The following is an 18,356-nucleotide window of genomic DNA, read 5'->3' as shown; positions in this document are numbered from 1 at the left end:
ATGCGCATGCGTATGTGTGAGGGCACGTGCGTGTGTGTATGTGTGTGTGTGTGTGTGTGTGTGTGTGTGTGTGTGTGTGTGTGTGTGTGTATGGGCATGCTTGTTCCTCTCTTCTCTCACTGGGAACCCCCCTCCCTCACTGGTGGTATCCTCTATCATACCTGCAATTTCCTCTCCCAGAACGAATGCAACTAGTTTTGGTGCCCATCTTCTTAATCTAACATTGTCATATTGATATTTATTTTTATTGATTTACTTACTTATATCTGCAACACCAGTAATGCTTAAATTTATATTTTTACGATGTTCATAATGCTTATACTCACAACACTGCTAACACCTACTCCTACCCCCAGTAGGGGCAACAATCTTAACACACTTGAATGTTTGAATGATGACGGGTCAAAAGTGAGAACAGGTGTAGCATGTCTATCAAACGAACATGGAAACCTTCTTCTTTTCAGGCACTGAATAAAATCTCCCCTCCCCATGCCTCCTCCCATATTCCTTTCCCAGTTTTTAGAGTTGGCACTGTCAATGTAGGCACACTGAATGGTAGGTCTAGTGAGATTGTAGAGATGCTTAAACAGAGACATGTTGATGTATGCTGCATAGAAGAGGTAAGGTGGAGAAGAGCTTCAGCCAGGGTCCTCACAGGCAAGGCACATAGGTATAAAATCTAGGAAGGTAACAGCGATGGAGTAGGGGGTGTAGGCATACTCCTTGCAGAGAAATGGGTGAATAAGGTCATAGAGGTAGTCAGGGTATGCAGTAGAGTGCTTAAGCTCAGGTTAGTCCTGCAGAATAGTATAGCTACAATTATCTCTGTCTATGCCCCACAAGCAGGCCTACCAAACAAACAGAAGAACCACTTTTATGATATCCTTCTTCAGGCTGCCTCAAAGACAAGTGCCAATGACCTCATCTTTACGGCTGGAAATTTTAATGGGCATGTTGTATGGTAATCTGATATCTTCCATGGTGTTCACGGGGTCCATGGAATTGGTTCCCGAAACGAAGTCGGAACTAGGCTACTGGAGTTCTGTGATGTATGCAACCTATTAATCTGCAACACTAACTTCAGGAAGCCAGACAGCCACCTGATAAGCTATCAATCAGGTGACTCTGCTAGCCAGATTGATTTCATCCTCACCAGATAGTGAGATGCAAGGTTACTCTTAAATACAAAGACCCTCCCTGGTGAAGAATGTATCCTCCTGCATAGACTAGTTATTAGTGACTTTAGACTCGAGGCCAGAAGGATGCCAAGAAGCAGACCATTCCAGAAAAGAAAGATTTGGAAGTTAAAGAACCCTTCACATGGTCAGAGATTTAGGGACATCTTCATTGAGAAATTTGATGAGAGAGAGAGGAGGAGCTACAGACTTCAGACAGAGAGGGTAACTGGAAATTCCTATGGGACAGCTTACTGAGCGCCATAGACCAAATCTACGGCTGGTGCAAAGTCCCTTCCAGACCTAGAGTAACGTGGTGGTGGAATAATACAGTAGACAAGGCCATCAGAGCAAAGAAACAGGCCTGGAAATCCTGGAAGAGTGGGGATAACAGGGAACTGTACCATATAGCCAGAAGGGAGGCTGGGTGACAGGTATACATAGCCAAGGGAGGAGCAGAAAAGAAGTTTGCCTATGTTCAGCAACGTGAGGACCAAAGAACTGAAGTATTTTGGATTGCAAGACAGTGTGTGAGAGAAAATTGTGATGTCACAGGAGAGAAATATGTCTGCATGGATGATGGTGCACTTGCTTTTAATGATTCTGTAAAGAAGGAGGCTTGGAGAAGCCATTATGAAAGGATGTTGAATACGGAGAATGAATAGGAGGAGGAGGGCCTGCCAAATGTTGACTGAGTAGAAAGACCAGCTACCTGAATAGATAGCACCGTGGTAGATAAAGCAATTAAGTATATGAAGTCAAGAAAAGCCCCCCGCCCATCAGGAATCACTGCTGAGATGCTTAAAATATCTGGTGCTGTGGGTTATGGCCTAGTTACCTGTATTGTAAACCAGGTAAATCATGAAGAAGTCATACCCTATGACTGACATAGCAGCACCATAGTCGACTGCTACAAAGGTAGATAGAAATAACTACAGCATTATTAAACTGCTTGGTGATGAAGGTCACGCAGAGGGTCATAGTCCAACTAATTAAGGAGAGAGTCTGTTTAGATGAGATGCATTTCAGTTTTGTGCCAGGTAGAAGCACCACTAATGCTATATTTCTGGTATGGCAACTGCAGTAGAAATACCTAGCTAAAGATAAACTCCTATACTTGGCTTTCGTTTGACAAGGTTCCCCCTATCCCTTATCTGGTGGGCAATGCGGAAACTGGGGATTGATGAGTGGTGAATAAGAGCTGTACAGGGTTGCCGTTAGTAAGCTAAGGGTCTGCAATGAGTATAGTTAAGAATTCCAGGCAGAAGTAGGGGTTCACCAAGGATCAGACCTCAACCCCGTCTTATTCATCATAGTACTCCAGGCAATAACTGAGGAATTCAAGATAGGTTGCCCCTTGGAGCTCCTCTGTGCTCATGACCTTGCTCTCATAGCAGAATCCCTACCAGAAATAGAGAAGAAGTTTCAGGTGTGGAAGCAAGATTTAGAATTGAAGGGCCTTAGAGTCAATGTTGCAAAGACCAAAGTCCTAGTAAGTAGGAAGGCAAACACATCACAAACACCTTCAGGTAGATGGCACTGCTTGATCTGTAGATAAGGTGTGGTTAGAAACTCCATAAGATGTACCCAATGCAAGTTTTGGATGCATAAGAGGTGCAGCAACATCAAAGGAAAGTTATCCGGAAAAATAGCTTTTGTGTCCGGCAGATGCACAGGGGCAATAAACATTGCAGATGCTCAGAAACTGATTCCATCAAATGCCAGCGGGAGAAACTAGAAGTAGTTGATAACTTCTGCTACCTAGGTGACCAAGTCTGTTGTGGGGGTAGGTGCTCGGAGAGCATTGTCACTAGAATAAGAATAACCTGGGCAAAGTTCAGAAAGCTCCTACTTTTACTGGTGACAAAAGGTCTCTCACTCAGGGTAAAAGATAAATTGTATGATGCATGTGTACAAACTTCCATGCTACACAGTAGTGAAACATGGGCCACGACTGCTGAAGACATGCGTATACTTGAAAGAAATGAAACAAGTATGATCCACTGGATGTGTAATGTCAGTGTGGACACACGACAAAGTGTAAGCACCCTGAGAGAATTGTTGAGCATAAGAAGCATCAGATGTGGTGTGCGAGAGAGATGACTGCACTGGTCATGTGCTGCATATGGATGAGACGAGCTGTGTGAAGAAGTGTCACACTCTAACAGTGGAAGGAACCCGTAGAAGAGGGAGACCCAGGAAGACACGGTATGTGGTGGTGAAGCATGACCATCAAATGTTGGGCCTCACAGGGGCAATGACAAAAGACCGAGACCTCTGGAGATATGCTGTGATTGAGAAGACCAGGCAAGTAAAGTGATATCACAGCCATAGCCTACACCAGTGTCCCATAACCAGCCCATTTTAAAAGTACCTTTGAATAGTTGGGCAATATGCCATGCTTGAGGGGACCTATTGAGAGTCAAGTAAAATCAAAATCAAAATCAAATCAAATGGAAATTGTAGTTGTGGCTGATGCCAGTTCCACCTGATTGGCTCCCGTGCTGGTGGCACACAATAAGCACCATTCATGTGTGGGTTGTTGCCAGTGCCGACCAACTGGCTACCCGTGCCAGTGGCACGTAAAAAGCAACATCTGAACTAGGTCGATGCCAGCTCCCCCCTCTCCCACCCACCACAACTGTCTCCTGTGCTGGTAGCACATAAAAAGCACCATCTGAACACCTCGCCAATGCCAGTGCCACCTGAGTGGCTCCTGTGCCAGTGGCATGTAAAAAGCACCCACTACACTCTTGGAATGGTTAGCATTAGGAAGGGCATCCAACTGTAGAAACATTGCTGGATCAGATTGGAGCCTGGTGAGGCCTCCTGGCTTGCCAGTCCCCAATCAATCCACCCAACCCATGCCAGCATGGAAAACGGACGTTAAATGATGAAAGATATGTGTGTGTGCGTGTGTCTAAATGTTTTTTAATTTGTGTGTGTGTTTGTGTGTGTATATATATATATATATATATATATATATATATATACACACACACATACATATAAATCTGCATTCTTATGCTTACATTTGTTCATTATAAAGTGTATTATATATGTATTGGTACACGTTTCTATATATGATATCGCCTATGTCTGTATGTGTGTGTGTGTGTGTGTCTTTGTACTGATCTATGAATATCTGTATATGCATGTATATATGTGCATCTACATATATGTATATATCCTTTTTTTAACTCTATATATCTATATGTGTATTTCTGTGTACAAGTATATGTTTGCATGTGTGTGTGTGTGTGTGTGTGTGTATATATATATATATATATATATATATATATATATATATATATATGTATATATATTATACTAAAAGTCAGTTTGTCTATTTTCCTGCCATTTGGTTAAGATGATAAAAATTACAAATAAAATAGTCATTTTCCCCCTCGAAGAAAAAAAATCAAGTTGAAAATGTCAACACTTCAAAGAGTCCTCACAGCTACCACTGTCCATCCTTTTTTCTTACTTTCTTTTTTCTTACTTTCTTTTTTCTTTCCTTACTCATTGGACTTGAAAGAGAAATTCTTATATTTTTATGAGATATTTTTTGAATCACAGATACTTGATTTTTTTGTTGTTTTGTTAATGGGGAAATTAATGTTTTATTTAAAATAAAATATTGATCTTTATCATCTTAATCAAAAGGCAAAAAAAACAAAACAGACAAACTATCATTTTATAGACAAAGATCAGTTGCAATGGGAGGAGTTCAATCTCATAAGAATGGAAAAAGAAACAACAAATGGGTTGTACCTTATAATGAAACTATTCAAATGCCACTGCAATGTTGAAACCATTGCCTCAGTGAGGTCAATTAAGTACCTCATCAAGTACACGCTGAAAGGAAATGACCAATCTACTGTTCAAATAAACAATGATAACGAAATTAGTCAATATCTAACGGGTAGATATTGGGTAATTGGACCATCTGAAGCAATTGTATCCATATTAGGATTTTCAATTCATGAAATAGTACCTGCAATAGTGAGACTGCAAGTTCAAACAGATGAACAAAGAATATTGCTCAGAAATAACGAAGCTATATGAAAGACATATGAGAACAGCATTGACAGAATTCTTTTCATTCTACATCAATGATGACTTTGCAAAAGCATAACTTTATGCTGAAGTAATCATGTATTTCACTTGGAACAGTAGTAACAAAGAAAGGGATCTGTTCAGTTTGGCTCATAGATTTTTTAATTATTTTTTTTTAACTAAAGAGTTTGAAACTTCGTATACTGGTGTAATTTCTCATGCAGAACATGGTTTACTTTGAACATTTTTGGCAAAATTTCGTATGTTTGAAGTTATTTTGTATTAAAGTTGTCATATCTCGGTAATTTTAACCAATCAATGACGTGTATTCAGTTGAAGAAAGCTACTGCTGTTTGCGATAGTAATTGAAGTGGAACAACTTCCGGGTCATCTCTACTAAATGTCACCACTCTGTTTTATTTTATTTTTTGTTTACTGCCTGTGTTGCATATTACATGCTTTTTTTTGTTGGTTCTCACGTCAGAGTAACCAGTAAACATTGAAGTATCAACATCAAGAAGGAAAAAATATTATTTACAATATTTATTCGTTTACTTGACATTGGTATTTAAGCCGCAGGGCTGAATTTGGGGAAAATTTTGATTTTTTTCCACACATGAAGTATAGAGCTATGGGCCCACAGCTAGCTTTTTTGTTGTTGATATGTATGTAGTTTCAAAATGCTTTATTTTACAACTATGAGATGTATTGTCATAGTTATTTTATCTTACTATATTCAACAACAAAATACATTTCGTCAATATAAAAGTCTTTATTAGATTAAAAATAACATTATCAAAACATGAAGAATATTCTTTGTTTATTTCCAGGCACCAATGTACTGTAGCTGTAATCTTTTGCATTGTTCACCAAATGACCATTCCTCTGAAAAAATCAGTGGAATCAGTCGATCACTATACACAAATCATTTTCCTCCTGAAACTTATAAAAAAGTATACATATTAGGTGCACAACTAAATTTTCCAGGTAAAATAGTGGCTTATACCCCAGAAAGTATAGTAATTGTAGTGGCAGTGACAAGTTCGCTCACTGGTTGGTAGTTGATAGTGTAGAAGTGTCTGTCTGCAAGTAGAGATGGAAAGAGTAAGGAATGCATGAGAACAGAGTGGTGACATTTAGTAGAGATGACCCCGAAGTTGTTCTTCGATTACTATAGATTACTATCAATTACTATTACTCGATTACTATTGCAAACACCAGTAGCTTTCTTCAACTGAATACACATCGTTGATTGGTTAAAATTACCCAAATACGATAACTTTAACACAAAATAACTTCTAAAATATGAAATTTTGCTAAAAATGTTCAAAGTAAACTGTGTTCTGTGTGAGAAATTACACCAGTATACAAAGTTTTGAACTGTTTAGTTAGAAAAAAATTTATTAAAAAGTCTGTGAGCCAAACTGAACAGATCCGAAGAAAGCAAAAAAAAAAAAAAAAAAAAAGGAAGTTGAAGGCCATTTGAATGTTTTTACAGAAGAACTACTGGGTTGTGTTTATGTTGTCACACCAAAGACAGGAGAACTGTATTATTTAAGAATTTTATTGCATGAAGTTTGAAATAGTAATTTTTCCTTCGCCACCACACATTGTCATTTTCAATGTGGAATGGTTGTGACCCAACATGTCACGGTGGGTACATCTAGTTTATGTATATTTATGTCTTGAAGTATGTATGTATATTTGGCTATCATCATCATGTTCAACGTTCTTCTTCCATGCTGGCATGGGTTGGACGGTTTGACATGAGCTGGCTAGGCAGAAGACAGCACCATACTTCTTTGTCTGTTTTGGTATAGTTTTTACAGCTGGATGCCTTTCCCAACACCAACCACCCCGCTGAGTGGCCTGAGTGGATTTTATGTGGCACTCTCACAAGCAAGGTCAGTTTCGGCATTGTTTTTATAGTTGGATGTCTATACAAATGCCAACCACCTTACAGTGTAGACTGGGTGTTTTTTAAGTGGCACCTGTACTGGCAAGGTCACCAAGTAACTTTGTAAGATAGGGGAGGGGGCATTGAAAGAGGTGATCTTATGTCAGATGATGAAAGGTTAGTGTGTGACAGAGAGACAAACAACTCTGCTAGAGAGTTGAAAACCTCAGAATTTAGCTTAGTTTTAGAATACTAATACCATGTGTATGAAATTTTTTGGTTGGACTTGTATTTAGTTCAGATGGAATCCAAAATGCAGTTAATTGTACCCTGAAGAAGCAGCAAATAACAATAAAATGCACACCAAGAAGCAAAATTTTGCACTGTGCACAAAATGCAGCAGAAACATATGTAGGTGCAGAAATGGAAAGACGTGATTCACAGCAGAATAAAACTGGATATATAAATCTCTATTCTCCTTCTTAATTTATTATTTCCTCTCTACCGACAACATCCAGTCACTCTAGAGACATGGATTTACCAATGTGAAGATCTGCTGTGGATAGTAAAATAAACTAACTGAAGTTATTTCCCTTTCTCGGTGCTGGACAACCACCTGGCTAAAGACAGCAGTCAGCTGACCCTTTTCACAGTCTATACTTTTCAAAGTGACTCTCAGTTGCTGATATTGTAAGAAGAAAAACTAGTTTTAAATCTCTGATGGAGATTTATGTAGTAACAGTACTGGATAGTAAAGTTTATTTGCCAACAGTATGTCTCGGACACTAATTATATGTCGATTAACGAACTGGAAAAGATGGTTTCGTGGAATTAAAAAGTAGTAACATACTCCTAGTGAGGACTACCACATTATGTGGGCAAATAAACTTTACTATCCAGTACTGTTACTATATAGATCTCAATCAGAGATTTTAAGCTTGTTGTTTTTCTCCTTATATATGTGTGTGTGTGTGTATTATAATTTAGAACAAACAGTAAAAGGTTGTCATTATAGTACTTGGAGTTTCAAATGTTAGAATACAACACAACAATACGAAGCCTGCTGTTCCTGCAGGGATCAAGACTTGTGCCCACTAAATGGAGCCTGTATGACCGAAGCCATTATTTATGAAGCCACTGTAAATTCCACAAACGCTGATAATGCAGTTTCATCCAAGAATTATGTGGGTGTCAGAGAGAGAAATTTCAAAGCAAGATTCAACAATCACACCTTAAGCTTCAGACATTGGAATAAATGAAAGATTTACTGGAAGATCTTAGCCAAGTGGAAACCTTATATCAACAGTAGTGTCAAGTGGAAACCTTATACCAACAGTAGTGTCAAGTGTGGTCTTTGTAATATGGAAAGATGACTCATCAGGAAAAGTTCCTTACACCCCACTACATGCTTAAATTCAAGAACTGAACTTTTTGAATCATGTCCACATGTCATAAAATACCTGTTATGGTATCCACATTTCTACTATGTTCCTGCACAAGCTTTCCCATGTGTTTTAATTTCCATTAATTTTTTTATTTTTTATCTTTTATTCTTTATATTTTTTCATGTTTTCCTTTTTCCTTTTTGTGTGAGTGTGTATGTATATATATATATTATATATGCGTGTGTGTATGCGTACGTATATAAGTGTAAGACTGTGTCCGGGGCATATGTGTGTCGTTCATGCACATGCCCCCTTCATTTATACAAATATACGTATGTTTGTATATGTGCGGGTGTGGGTTTGTGATGGGAGGGTGTGTGTGTGTATATAAATATATATATATGTATACATATATATATGTGTGTATGCAGGAATGCGAATGTATGTTTGTATATAAATATATATATGTATTATGTTACGTGTATGCCTCTAAGCACCTATGCGTATATGAAGATGTGGTTGCGTACATATATACATATACATGTCAGCGTGTGTGGATATGCGTGTATGTATGAGTATGTACATACATATATGTTTGTGTGTGGATGCATGTATATATAGATGTTTGTGTGAGTGTGTACGTATGTAGACATTGTGAACGCAGGGGGTTTATGTCTATATATTGTGAGAGTATGGTTGTGTGTATTTTTAATCTTTTTTCTTTTTCCACCTATTAGAGTTACTTCCCTTTTATTTAATGGGTATTTTTTGTCATTGTGTCTGTTGCCATGAATAGCTGACGAGAATGTATTGTAGCTCTTCAGTCCAACATAAATTATCCTCTATTTTTCTAATATTGAAGTCTCATTCTTTTGTTGTTATGTTATATATGTACACATATATATGTACATATATATATGTACACATATATATGTACATATATATATGTATACATACATATATATCATCATCATTGTCATCGTTGTTTAATGTCCACTTTCCTTGCTGGCATGATGTTGGACGTTTTGACTGAGGACGGTTTGACTGATCTAGCAATGTTTCTACAGCAGGATGCCCTTACTAATGCCAACCATTATGAGAGTGTAGTGGTGCTTTTTACGTGCCACTGGTATGAGAGTCAGTCGGGCAGTGCTGGCACCGACCACGCTTGAATGGTGCTTTTTATGTGCCACTGGCATGGGTGTCAAACAGGCGGTACTGTCATCGGCCACGACAACAACTTCACTTGTCTCAACTGGTCTTTGCAAGCGCAGTTTATTGCCCAATGATTGAAGAGTACTCTTAAATGGGCTGGTTATGCTGCACTAGCATAGGCCATGGTTACGGTCTCACTTGGCTTCCTTGTTCTTGAGAAGACCCACAGCATATCTCCAAAGGTCTCAGTCATTTGTCATTGCCTTGGTGAGGCCCAATGTTCGAAGGCTGTGCTTCACCCCTTCATCCCAGGTCTTCCTAGGTCTACCTCTTCCACAATTTCCACAAGTTCCCTCTATTGCTAGGGTGTGACCCTTTGTCACACAGCTGTTCACATCCAATCGTCTCTTTTGCACACCACATCTGATGCTTCTTATGTCCAACTTTTCTCTCAGGGCACTTATACTCTGTTGTGTATGCACACTGACATTACACATCCAGTGGAGTCTACTAGCTTCATTCTTTGCAAGCTTTCGCATGTCCTCAGCAGTATTGGCCCAATGTTTCACTGCCATGTAGCATGGCTATTCACATACATGCGTCATACAGTCTACCTTTTTTCTGTGAGTGAAAGGTCCTTTGTCACCAGCAGAGGTAGGAGCTCTCTGAATTTTGCCCAGGTTATTCTTATTCTAGCAGCTACACTCTCAGAGCATTCACTATTGCTACTGACTTGATCACCTAGCTAATGGAAGCTATCAACCAATTGTAGTTTTTCCCCCTGGAATGTGATGGACGCTGTTTTCTGCACATTTTCAGTGTTGATTGCCCCTGAGCATTTGCCGAACAGAAAAACTATCTTCCCAGTTAGCCTTGATATTGCTGCACCTCATATGTATCCATAGTTTACACTGGGTACATCTTATGGAGTTTCTACCTACACCTTTTCTACAGATTGAGCAGGGCCATCTACCTGAAGGTTTTTGTGATTTGTCTGCCTTCCTACTTAAGGTTTTTGTTAGATTGACTCTAAGGCCCTTCGATTCTCGGCCTTGCTTCCACACCAGAAACTTCTCTAGTTCTGATAGTGACTCAGCTATTAGAGCAAGGTTATCAGCATAGGGAAGCTCCCAGGTGCAACCTATCTTGAATTCCTGTTATTGCCTGGAGGACTATGATGAATAAGCAGGGGCTGAAGACTGATCCTTGGTGGACCTCTACCCCTACCCAGAATTCTTCACTGTACTCGTTGCCAACCCTTACCTTACTGACTGCATCCCTGTACATGGCTTGTACAGCTCTCACTAACCAATCATCTATCCCTAGTTTCCATATTGATCGCCAGATAAGGGATCAGGGGACCCTGTTAAAAGCTTTTTCCATGTCAACGAAAGCCTGGTACAGAGTTTTATCTTTGGCTAGGTATTTCTCCTGCAACTGTCTTACCAGAAATATAGCATCAGTGGTGCTTTTCAATTGCACAAATCCAACATTCATCTCATCTAAACTGACTCTCTCCTTAATTAGTGACTTTCATTACCTGATCCAACAACTTGATACCTCTGTCATTATTTGTATCTAAAGCGTCACCTTTACCTTTGTAGAAGTTGACTATGGTGCTGCTACACCAGTCATTGGGTATGACTCATTCATGTATCACCTGATAGACTATATGGGTGACTACATTATAGCCGACACTGCTAGATATTTTAAGCATCTCTGTGGTAATTCCCGATGGGCCGGGGGCTTTCTCTGTTTTGAAATCCTTAATTGCTTTATCTCCCAAGGTACTGTCAATTTGGATAGCTGTTCTTTGTTGGGTCAACATTCAGCAGACTCTCTTTCTCCCATTCATTCTCTTCATTTACCAACCTTTCATAGTGGCATCTCCAAGTCTCTGTCTTTACAGCCTCATTAAATGCATGTGAGCCATCATCCATGCAAACACATTTCTCTCCTATGACATCATGATTCTCTTTCACACTCTGTCTTGCAACATGAAACACTTCAAGTCTTTGGTCCTCACAATGCGGAACATTGCAAACTTTTTTTTATCTGCTTCCCCTTGGCTAAGTAAACCAGTAGTTATTTGTATCTATGCCCTTCTGACAATTTGATACAATTCACTGCTACCACCGTTCTTCCAGTCCTTCCATGTCTGTTTCTTTTCCACCACCACATTACCTTGGGTCGAGAGGGGACTTTGCACCATCCACAGATCTGGTCAGAAACCCTCAGCAGGTTGTCCCGTAGAAACCTCCAGTTGTCTTCCACATCATGTGATGCTATATGTGCCTCTATTTTTCAAAAGCTATGAGTAATACATCTCTAAATCTCTATCTATTTGCATAGTCCTTAAGCTTCCAGACCCTTTTCCTCCATGCTGGTCTTCTGGGCATCCATGTAGCCCTGATTCTGAAGTTGCTAACTACTAATCTATGTTGTGGGGTGCATTATTCACCTGGGAAGGTTTTGGCATTTATAAATGCCCATCTTTCCCATTTCTTGGTGAGATGTAATCAGTTTGACTTGTGTGTCCACCAGACCAGTAGGTGAATAGGTGACTGGCAGGTTTCCTGAAGTTAGTATTGCAAATCATGAGATCATTTCCATCGCAGAACTCCAGCAGCCTGGTTCCCTTCTCATTACGAGAACCAAGACTCTATCCTCCATGTATGCAATGGAAGCCTCCTGCATGTTGTCCAACATGCCCATTGAAGTCACCAGCCACAAAGAGAAGGTCCCTGTCATTTGCCGACAAGGTAGTCTGCAAGAAGGTGTCATAAAATCTGTCTTTCTGTTCATCAGTTATCTCTGGCTGAAGGGCATAGGCCGAAACAATGGTTGCTAACCCATGTTGTAGCACTAATCTAATCTTAAGTATTCTATCACAGACTCTGACTACCTCTATTACCTTATCAACCCATTTCTCCGCAAGAAGTATACCCATGCCCCCAACCCTGTCAGGGTTCTCTGCCCAGAAAATTTTATACCGATGTTGTTTGCCTGTGAGGAACCTAGCAGAACTTCCTCTTCACCTTACTTCTTGGATGCAGCACAGATCTACACATATCTATTCAATCATCTCAACCATCTCACCAGACCTACCTTTCAGTGTGCCAACATTAAGTGTGCCAACATTAAGTGTGCCAACTCTGAGGGTCTGGAAGGTGTGGGCCTGTGAGACCTTGGGATGGGGAACAGCAGTGTCATGTGAGTTCAGCTATAATGATTGTTTTAGTGCTCCTGGATAGCAGGACAGGAACATCTCTGATTTGAGCTTTGTTACTGTCATCTCTTCTAGAAAGATGAGCCTATCCTTCAGATCAATTTGAACTTTTGAGTCAGAGGTTTAATGCAAAATAGAAAATGGATCCCCCACAGTTGCTTTTGCCTTAGGATCCTTATCACCTTCCCATAGAATCTGATACCAGCTGATGATACCTGCTGACCTTAACTTTCTATAGTTCTGCACACTTGACAATATCTGTAAGGACCTTGTCATACCCCGACTTCTATCAGTTTTCCCTTAGTGCCCTAGGCCGTTCAGTTAAAATGTGCTTTAGACTGCAAAGATTTGCTTCACTCTGCTTACAAAGTAGGTTTTCCTGTTTGGTCCAGATTTGTAGGTTATCTGAGGTTAGCAAGAGGTCAGCAACAGCACACAGAAGGAACGACAATTTTTCTTAGTCAGTACTCCAGAATTTCCTCTAGGACACTTATGTGCCTGTTCCTGCTGTATCTAATATTCTGGCTGGGCAAATCTTACCTTTTCAATATGGTTTTCTCTGTTGAATCTCAAATCATTTTCTCTATGAACTCTGTCTTGTCCCTGGAATTGATATTTCTCCACTTTCTGGTGCTGTAGTTACCAAGCATTAGCTATCCTTGACCAACTATTTCAACGATCTCTTGAGGTTTCCAAAAGATTGTTTGTTCCGCGTCCTACACAGCTCTCTGAAGATTCCACTTCCTGCATCCTTTATGGTCTTGTTTGCATGTCTGACTCTCTCATATTCAGATAGTAGCAATGTACTGACTGCTCCTTCCTTGGTGACTTTGAATTCTTCCACTACTGATGGAATTGATAAATGGAACTTAGAGGTCTTGCTGTACTGGTTGACTGATTTGAAAAATGGTGAAGCACTAGCCACCTTTGCATGAATTTGCTGCACAAACTCTTCATTATCTACACCTGGGGCATGGTGAGGTCAAACAGTAAAGATTGTCCACTACAATTTATCTATGGGGCTATACTAGAAGCATCTCACTTTAAACCTCTCAAGCAAGTGGTTTTTGTCAAATGCCTGAGCCAATTGTTTAGTAGGGTCTTAATGTCTTTGGTATTGCTATTGTTCTCTGGTGCACTGCCATAATTCTTCCTAAGACATTAGCTACCTTTTTCCTGAATTAATAATAATAATAATCATCCTGCCTTGACACCTAATTCTGAGAGGAGGACTAGTAGGAAGACTAGTCACTGATGAATGAAGATGAGCAACAGTTTTCCTTTCAGCATATTCAGGTTCTGAGACTTCTCTGGAATGAATTTCACATGTATCTATGTGACCATCTTTTCCAGTGAGGTCATGGTCTGCCATATTTTTTGGATCGATACAGTTATGTCTATTCTGTCATCCATGAAAGTTCTGCAAAACAAGTGTACATGTGCATATATTTGTGTAAGTGTGTATATGTGTATGTGTGTATCCATCCATCCATTCAAAATCACCTACTCGTTCATTTATTCCTGATTATGGAAATAAAGAATTATTCTGTTGTAACTGATTTATTGAGAATAGCTTTAATATCTTTCTGGACTTTACAGATCCACAAAATACATGCTTGATTGCTAATGGTACCAAATCTGGATTAATTGGATGGTGGGCAGGTCTCAGTGCAGCACTGACAAATGTGAATCAGTGTAGAGTAGAAGACCAACCTGCTGGACTACATTGGCTCAAATATCAAAATCCCTTGAACCCGAATTATCCAGACCAAGTAAGTTATTTTACTTCTCATTTATTTAGAGAAATAGGTTAATGTAATAGAGTTAATTCATTGATTCTGAACAAGACAGCTTCCTCTCCAATTCATTCATTTGAATCTAACAACACAGAAATGTGAAAATTATTACACAGCTGATGTCTTCTGTTTTAATGTAGGATACAGTCTACCATTCATTATATACATATAAACAGTAATGCCTTGAGACACGAGTTAATTTGTTCCTGGAGACTGCTCATAAAGTAGAGCAATAATTTTCCATAGTAATGTTATAGACCATAATTCATTCCCAGAAAAATATTTCACCTATAAAATTTATAATACTTGTAAATAAATGGTAATAAAACAACAGTAGAATGTAAAGAACATTTTATGTAAAGTAAAAAGAATGTGATGATCATTTATAATAAAATATATTATTATTATAGTCGTTTTCTGAATTACTTTCACTCACACTAGACACATGCACACCATCACTTGTAGACTTGATCACTAATTCACAAGCACTTGTAGATGAACTTGTAAATTTCTTTTTAAAAAACAAGTCTACAGTTGTTTCCTTAGAAAATATTTTCGCTCCTTATAAATTTTTCAGCAACACAGAAGCTTTTGATATGGTAGTAGAAACTTTTGCACTTTGTTCACGAAATGGCTGTTTAATATTTTTATTGTTATTATAAAAATAAAACTCATAAACCCAGGTTCTCATAAAGTAGGTCCTCATAAAGTGAGGTATAACTGTATATAACAAAAATATGGATAGAGAAAATCACATCTTTAATCGTTGAATTTACCATACAAAGCTGATGATTGTTTGTGCTGCATCAACATATGTAGATACAGAATATATCATTCAAATTAATATATATGAAAATACATGTTAACACAATGTTTTCAAAATGATCCAAAATTAGTTCATTTCAACGAGAACTAAGAAAATATCTCCAGTATATGAATGCATACAAAAAGAGCATTAAGAAGAAATATAATCTAAGAGAAGCTATTTTTATATTCAACTCTTGGTGACATCAGTGGATAATGAAAAAATATAAAATAAACGTGAATTCTATGTTATGACAATTAAAAATATACAGATTGTACATCATGGCAATTAGTTGTCTATTTATTAAACTTTTGGTGAAAAGTTATGCATATATAATATATGAAGAGCATTTATAATTAAGAATTGAAATATTTAAATGCCTTCTGAAATTTGTGACAATATTCCAATGTAAAATTACCATTAGGATTTAATGTTATTAATTTAGAAGTGATTATATGATACATTTCTTCAAGTAGAATTGCCAGTATTTTATTATGTAACTAATAATGGACCTCTTGAAATCATACTTAATGTTCCTGTCTTTTTAAATCCCAAATGCATTTACTAAGATTTGTAGAATTACCTTTTCTTCTTCTGTCATTATATTATTATTATTACGAATAAAAATGCTTAGTGGCATTTCATCTGTCTTTACGTTCTGAGTTCAAATTCCGCCGAAGTCGACTTTGCCTTTCATCCTTTCAGGGTCGATAAATAAAGTACTAGTGAAACACCGGGGTTGATATAATCAACTTGTTCCCCCCCCCCCCCACCACCACCACAAAAAATTTTCAGGCTTTGTGTCTTCAGTGGAAAGGATTATTATTATTATGACTGAAAATGATTATGAAATCTAGATTTCCCCACATGACCATACCAGCGCAATCGTCTCTCTTGCACACCACAACTGATGCTTCTTAGGTTCAACTTTTCTCTCAAGGTACTTACGCTCTGTCGAGTATGCACACTGACGTTACACATCCAAATTTCCAAATTGTAGCAAATTGTAATAGTACTTATGATCTCCTGTTATTACCTTACATTGATACACTATTTTTCCTTAAACACTGATTTTCTAAAGAACAGACAATTTTGTTTTTCCAATTATAATTTTTATTCACTATAATCCCCTCCTTCTCCCTCCCCCTCCCTATGTATACAATTAAGAATATAAATACTCACTAATTGGTTACTTGAGCTGAGTCACTGGAGTCCATAATAATGTTGAAATAATCAGGTGTATCAGTTCTACTCCAGTACTTTCATCAAATTCAGTTATGGTTTTCCTAGCTTTATTTTCCTAAATCTATAAAGATCAATTATAAATATGATATAAAATGTTCCTAAATTTAGAAAATATTCCTAAATTTATAAGTAGCAATTATAAATATAATATAAAATGTGAAGTTGATATAATACTAAAGTATTATATCAACTTCACATTTGGATAAATCTGAATTCTTCCAAAAATTAAGGCCTTATTCAGTAGTATAGGGTTGATGGATGACTGATAATTTGATATATCTAACTGAATGAATTTAGTATGTTTTTTTATCCTTAATATTAATGAACCAATCAATAACTTCCAAGGAATTAGACCATAAAGATTAATCAATATTTTGTTTAAGCTTTGGAATATGTTTATCAATAATAAATTTTCTAATCACACCAATATCTGATTTAGATGGGCAGATAAGTCTAACTTGTGGATCAGTATTAAAGTTAGGTTTATGATCTTTTAAGTTAATTCTGGGTGTTTTGTGAGTGTAAAGTTCAATTTGACAGTCAACTTGTAAATCTTCAACTATGTCTTTCACAATTAAATAAATGTTAAGTCACTTTTCCTCAGAGGTCATTCTATAATCCTTTGTATTTGTTTTTTTAACTAAAGAGAAGTATATTTCAGGTTCCAAATGATAAAGGTTTCTAGTTTTATCCACATGAACATATATGTCAGGTTTATCCTAAATTCTTCCAATAATTGCTGCAATTTTCTTCAATGAGGGTTTCTTCTCATAGGGAATAAATGGAATTTAACATTTAAAAAAATATTCCAAAGTTTACCTTCAAAATCAGTCAATAGTGAGTTATAAAGTGGACTCCTTCAGGACACAAATATTTCATCATCATGGTTTAACGTCCGCTTTCCATGCTAGCATGGGTTGGACAATTTGACTGAGGACTGGTGAACCATCAGGCTCCAATCTGATTTGGCAGAGTTTCTACTGCTGGATGCCCATCCTAACGCCAACCACTCCGAGAGTGTAGAGGGTGCTTTTACGTGTCACCGGCACGAAGGCCAGTCAGGCAGTACTGGCAATGGCCACGCTCAAAATAGTATATTTTACGTGTCACCTGCTCAGGAGCCAGTCCAGTGGCACTGGCAATGATCTCGCTTGAATATCTTTTCACATGCCACTGGCACAAGTGCCAGGAACGATGCTGGTAACGATCACGCTCAAATGGTGCTATTTACGTGCCACTGGCATGGAAGCCAGACTGTTGCTCTGGCAATGATCACGCTCAAACGGTGCTCTTAGCGCTCCACTGGTACAGGTGCCACCACAATTTTGCTTTCACTTGCCCCAACAGGTCTTCGCAAACTGAGTTTAGTGTCCAATGAAGGAAACTTTGGCATTAGTGCCAGTCATTGAATTTAGTTCGATTTCGATTTCCATGGGTGCCAGTCGTCGAATTTAGTTCAATTACGATTTCACTTGCCTCAACAGGTCTTCGCAAGTCCAATGAAGGAAAGGTATGCATAAGTGGGCTGGCTACATCCTTGGCTGAGGCCTTGGATTTTGGTCTCACTTGGCTTGCCGGGTTTTCTCACGCACAGCATATTTCCAAAGGTC

General features: G+C 38.3%; 1 protein-coding gene across 3 annotated transcripts in view; it reads left to right on the top strand.

The window, feature by feature from the left end:
- Positions 1-18,356, top strand: part of LOC106877988 (multiple epidermal growth factor-like domains protein 8) — a 695,248-nt gene that overhangs the window by 163,971 nt on the left and 512,921 nt on the right. For all 3 annotated transcript variants that reach the window (XM_089356139.1, XM_089356136.1, XM_089356146.1), the window contains exon 7: positions 14,500-14,672. In XM_089356139.1, coding sequence (XP_089212265.1) covers positions 14,500-14,672 — 173 coding nt within the window. The remainder of the gene's footprint in view (positions 1-14,499; positions 14,673-18,356) is intronic.

Source organism: Octopus bimaculoides, chromosome 1 (assembly GCF_046866305.1).
Source record: "Octopus bimaculoides isolate indiv1 chromosome 1, ASM4686630v1, whole genome shotgun sequence".
NCBI classification, from domain to species: domain Eukaryota; kingdom Metazoa; phylum Mollusca; class Cephalopoda; order Octopoda; family Octopodidae; genus Octopus; species Octopus bimaculoides.
This window is presented reverse-complemented; position numbering and strand designations above follow the sequence as displayed.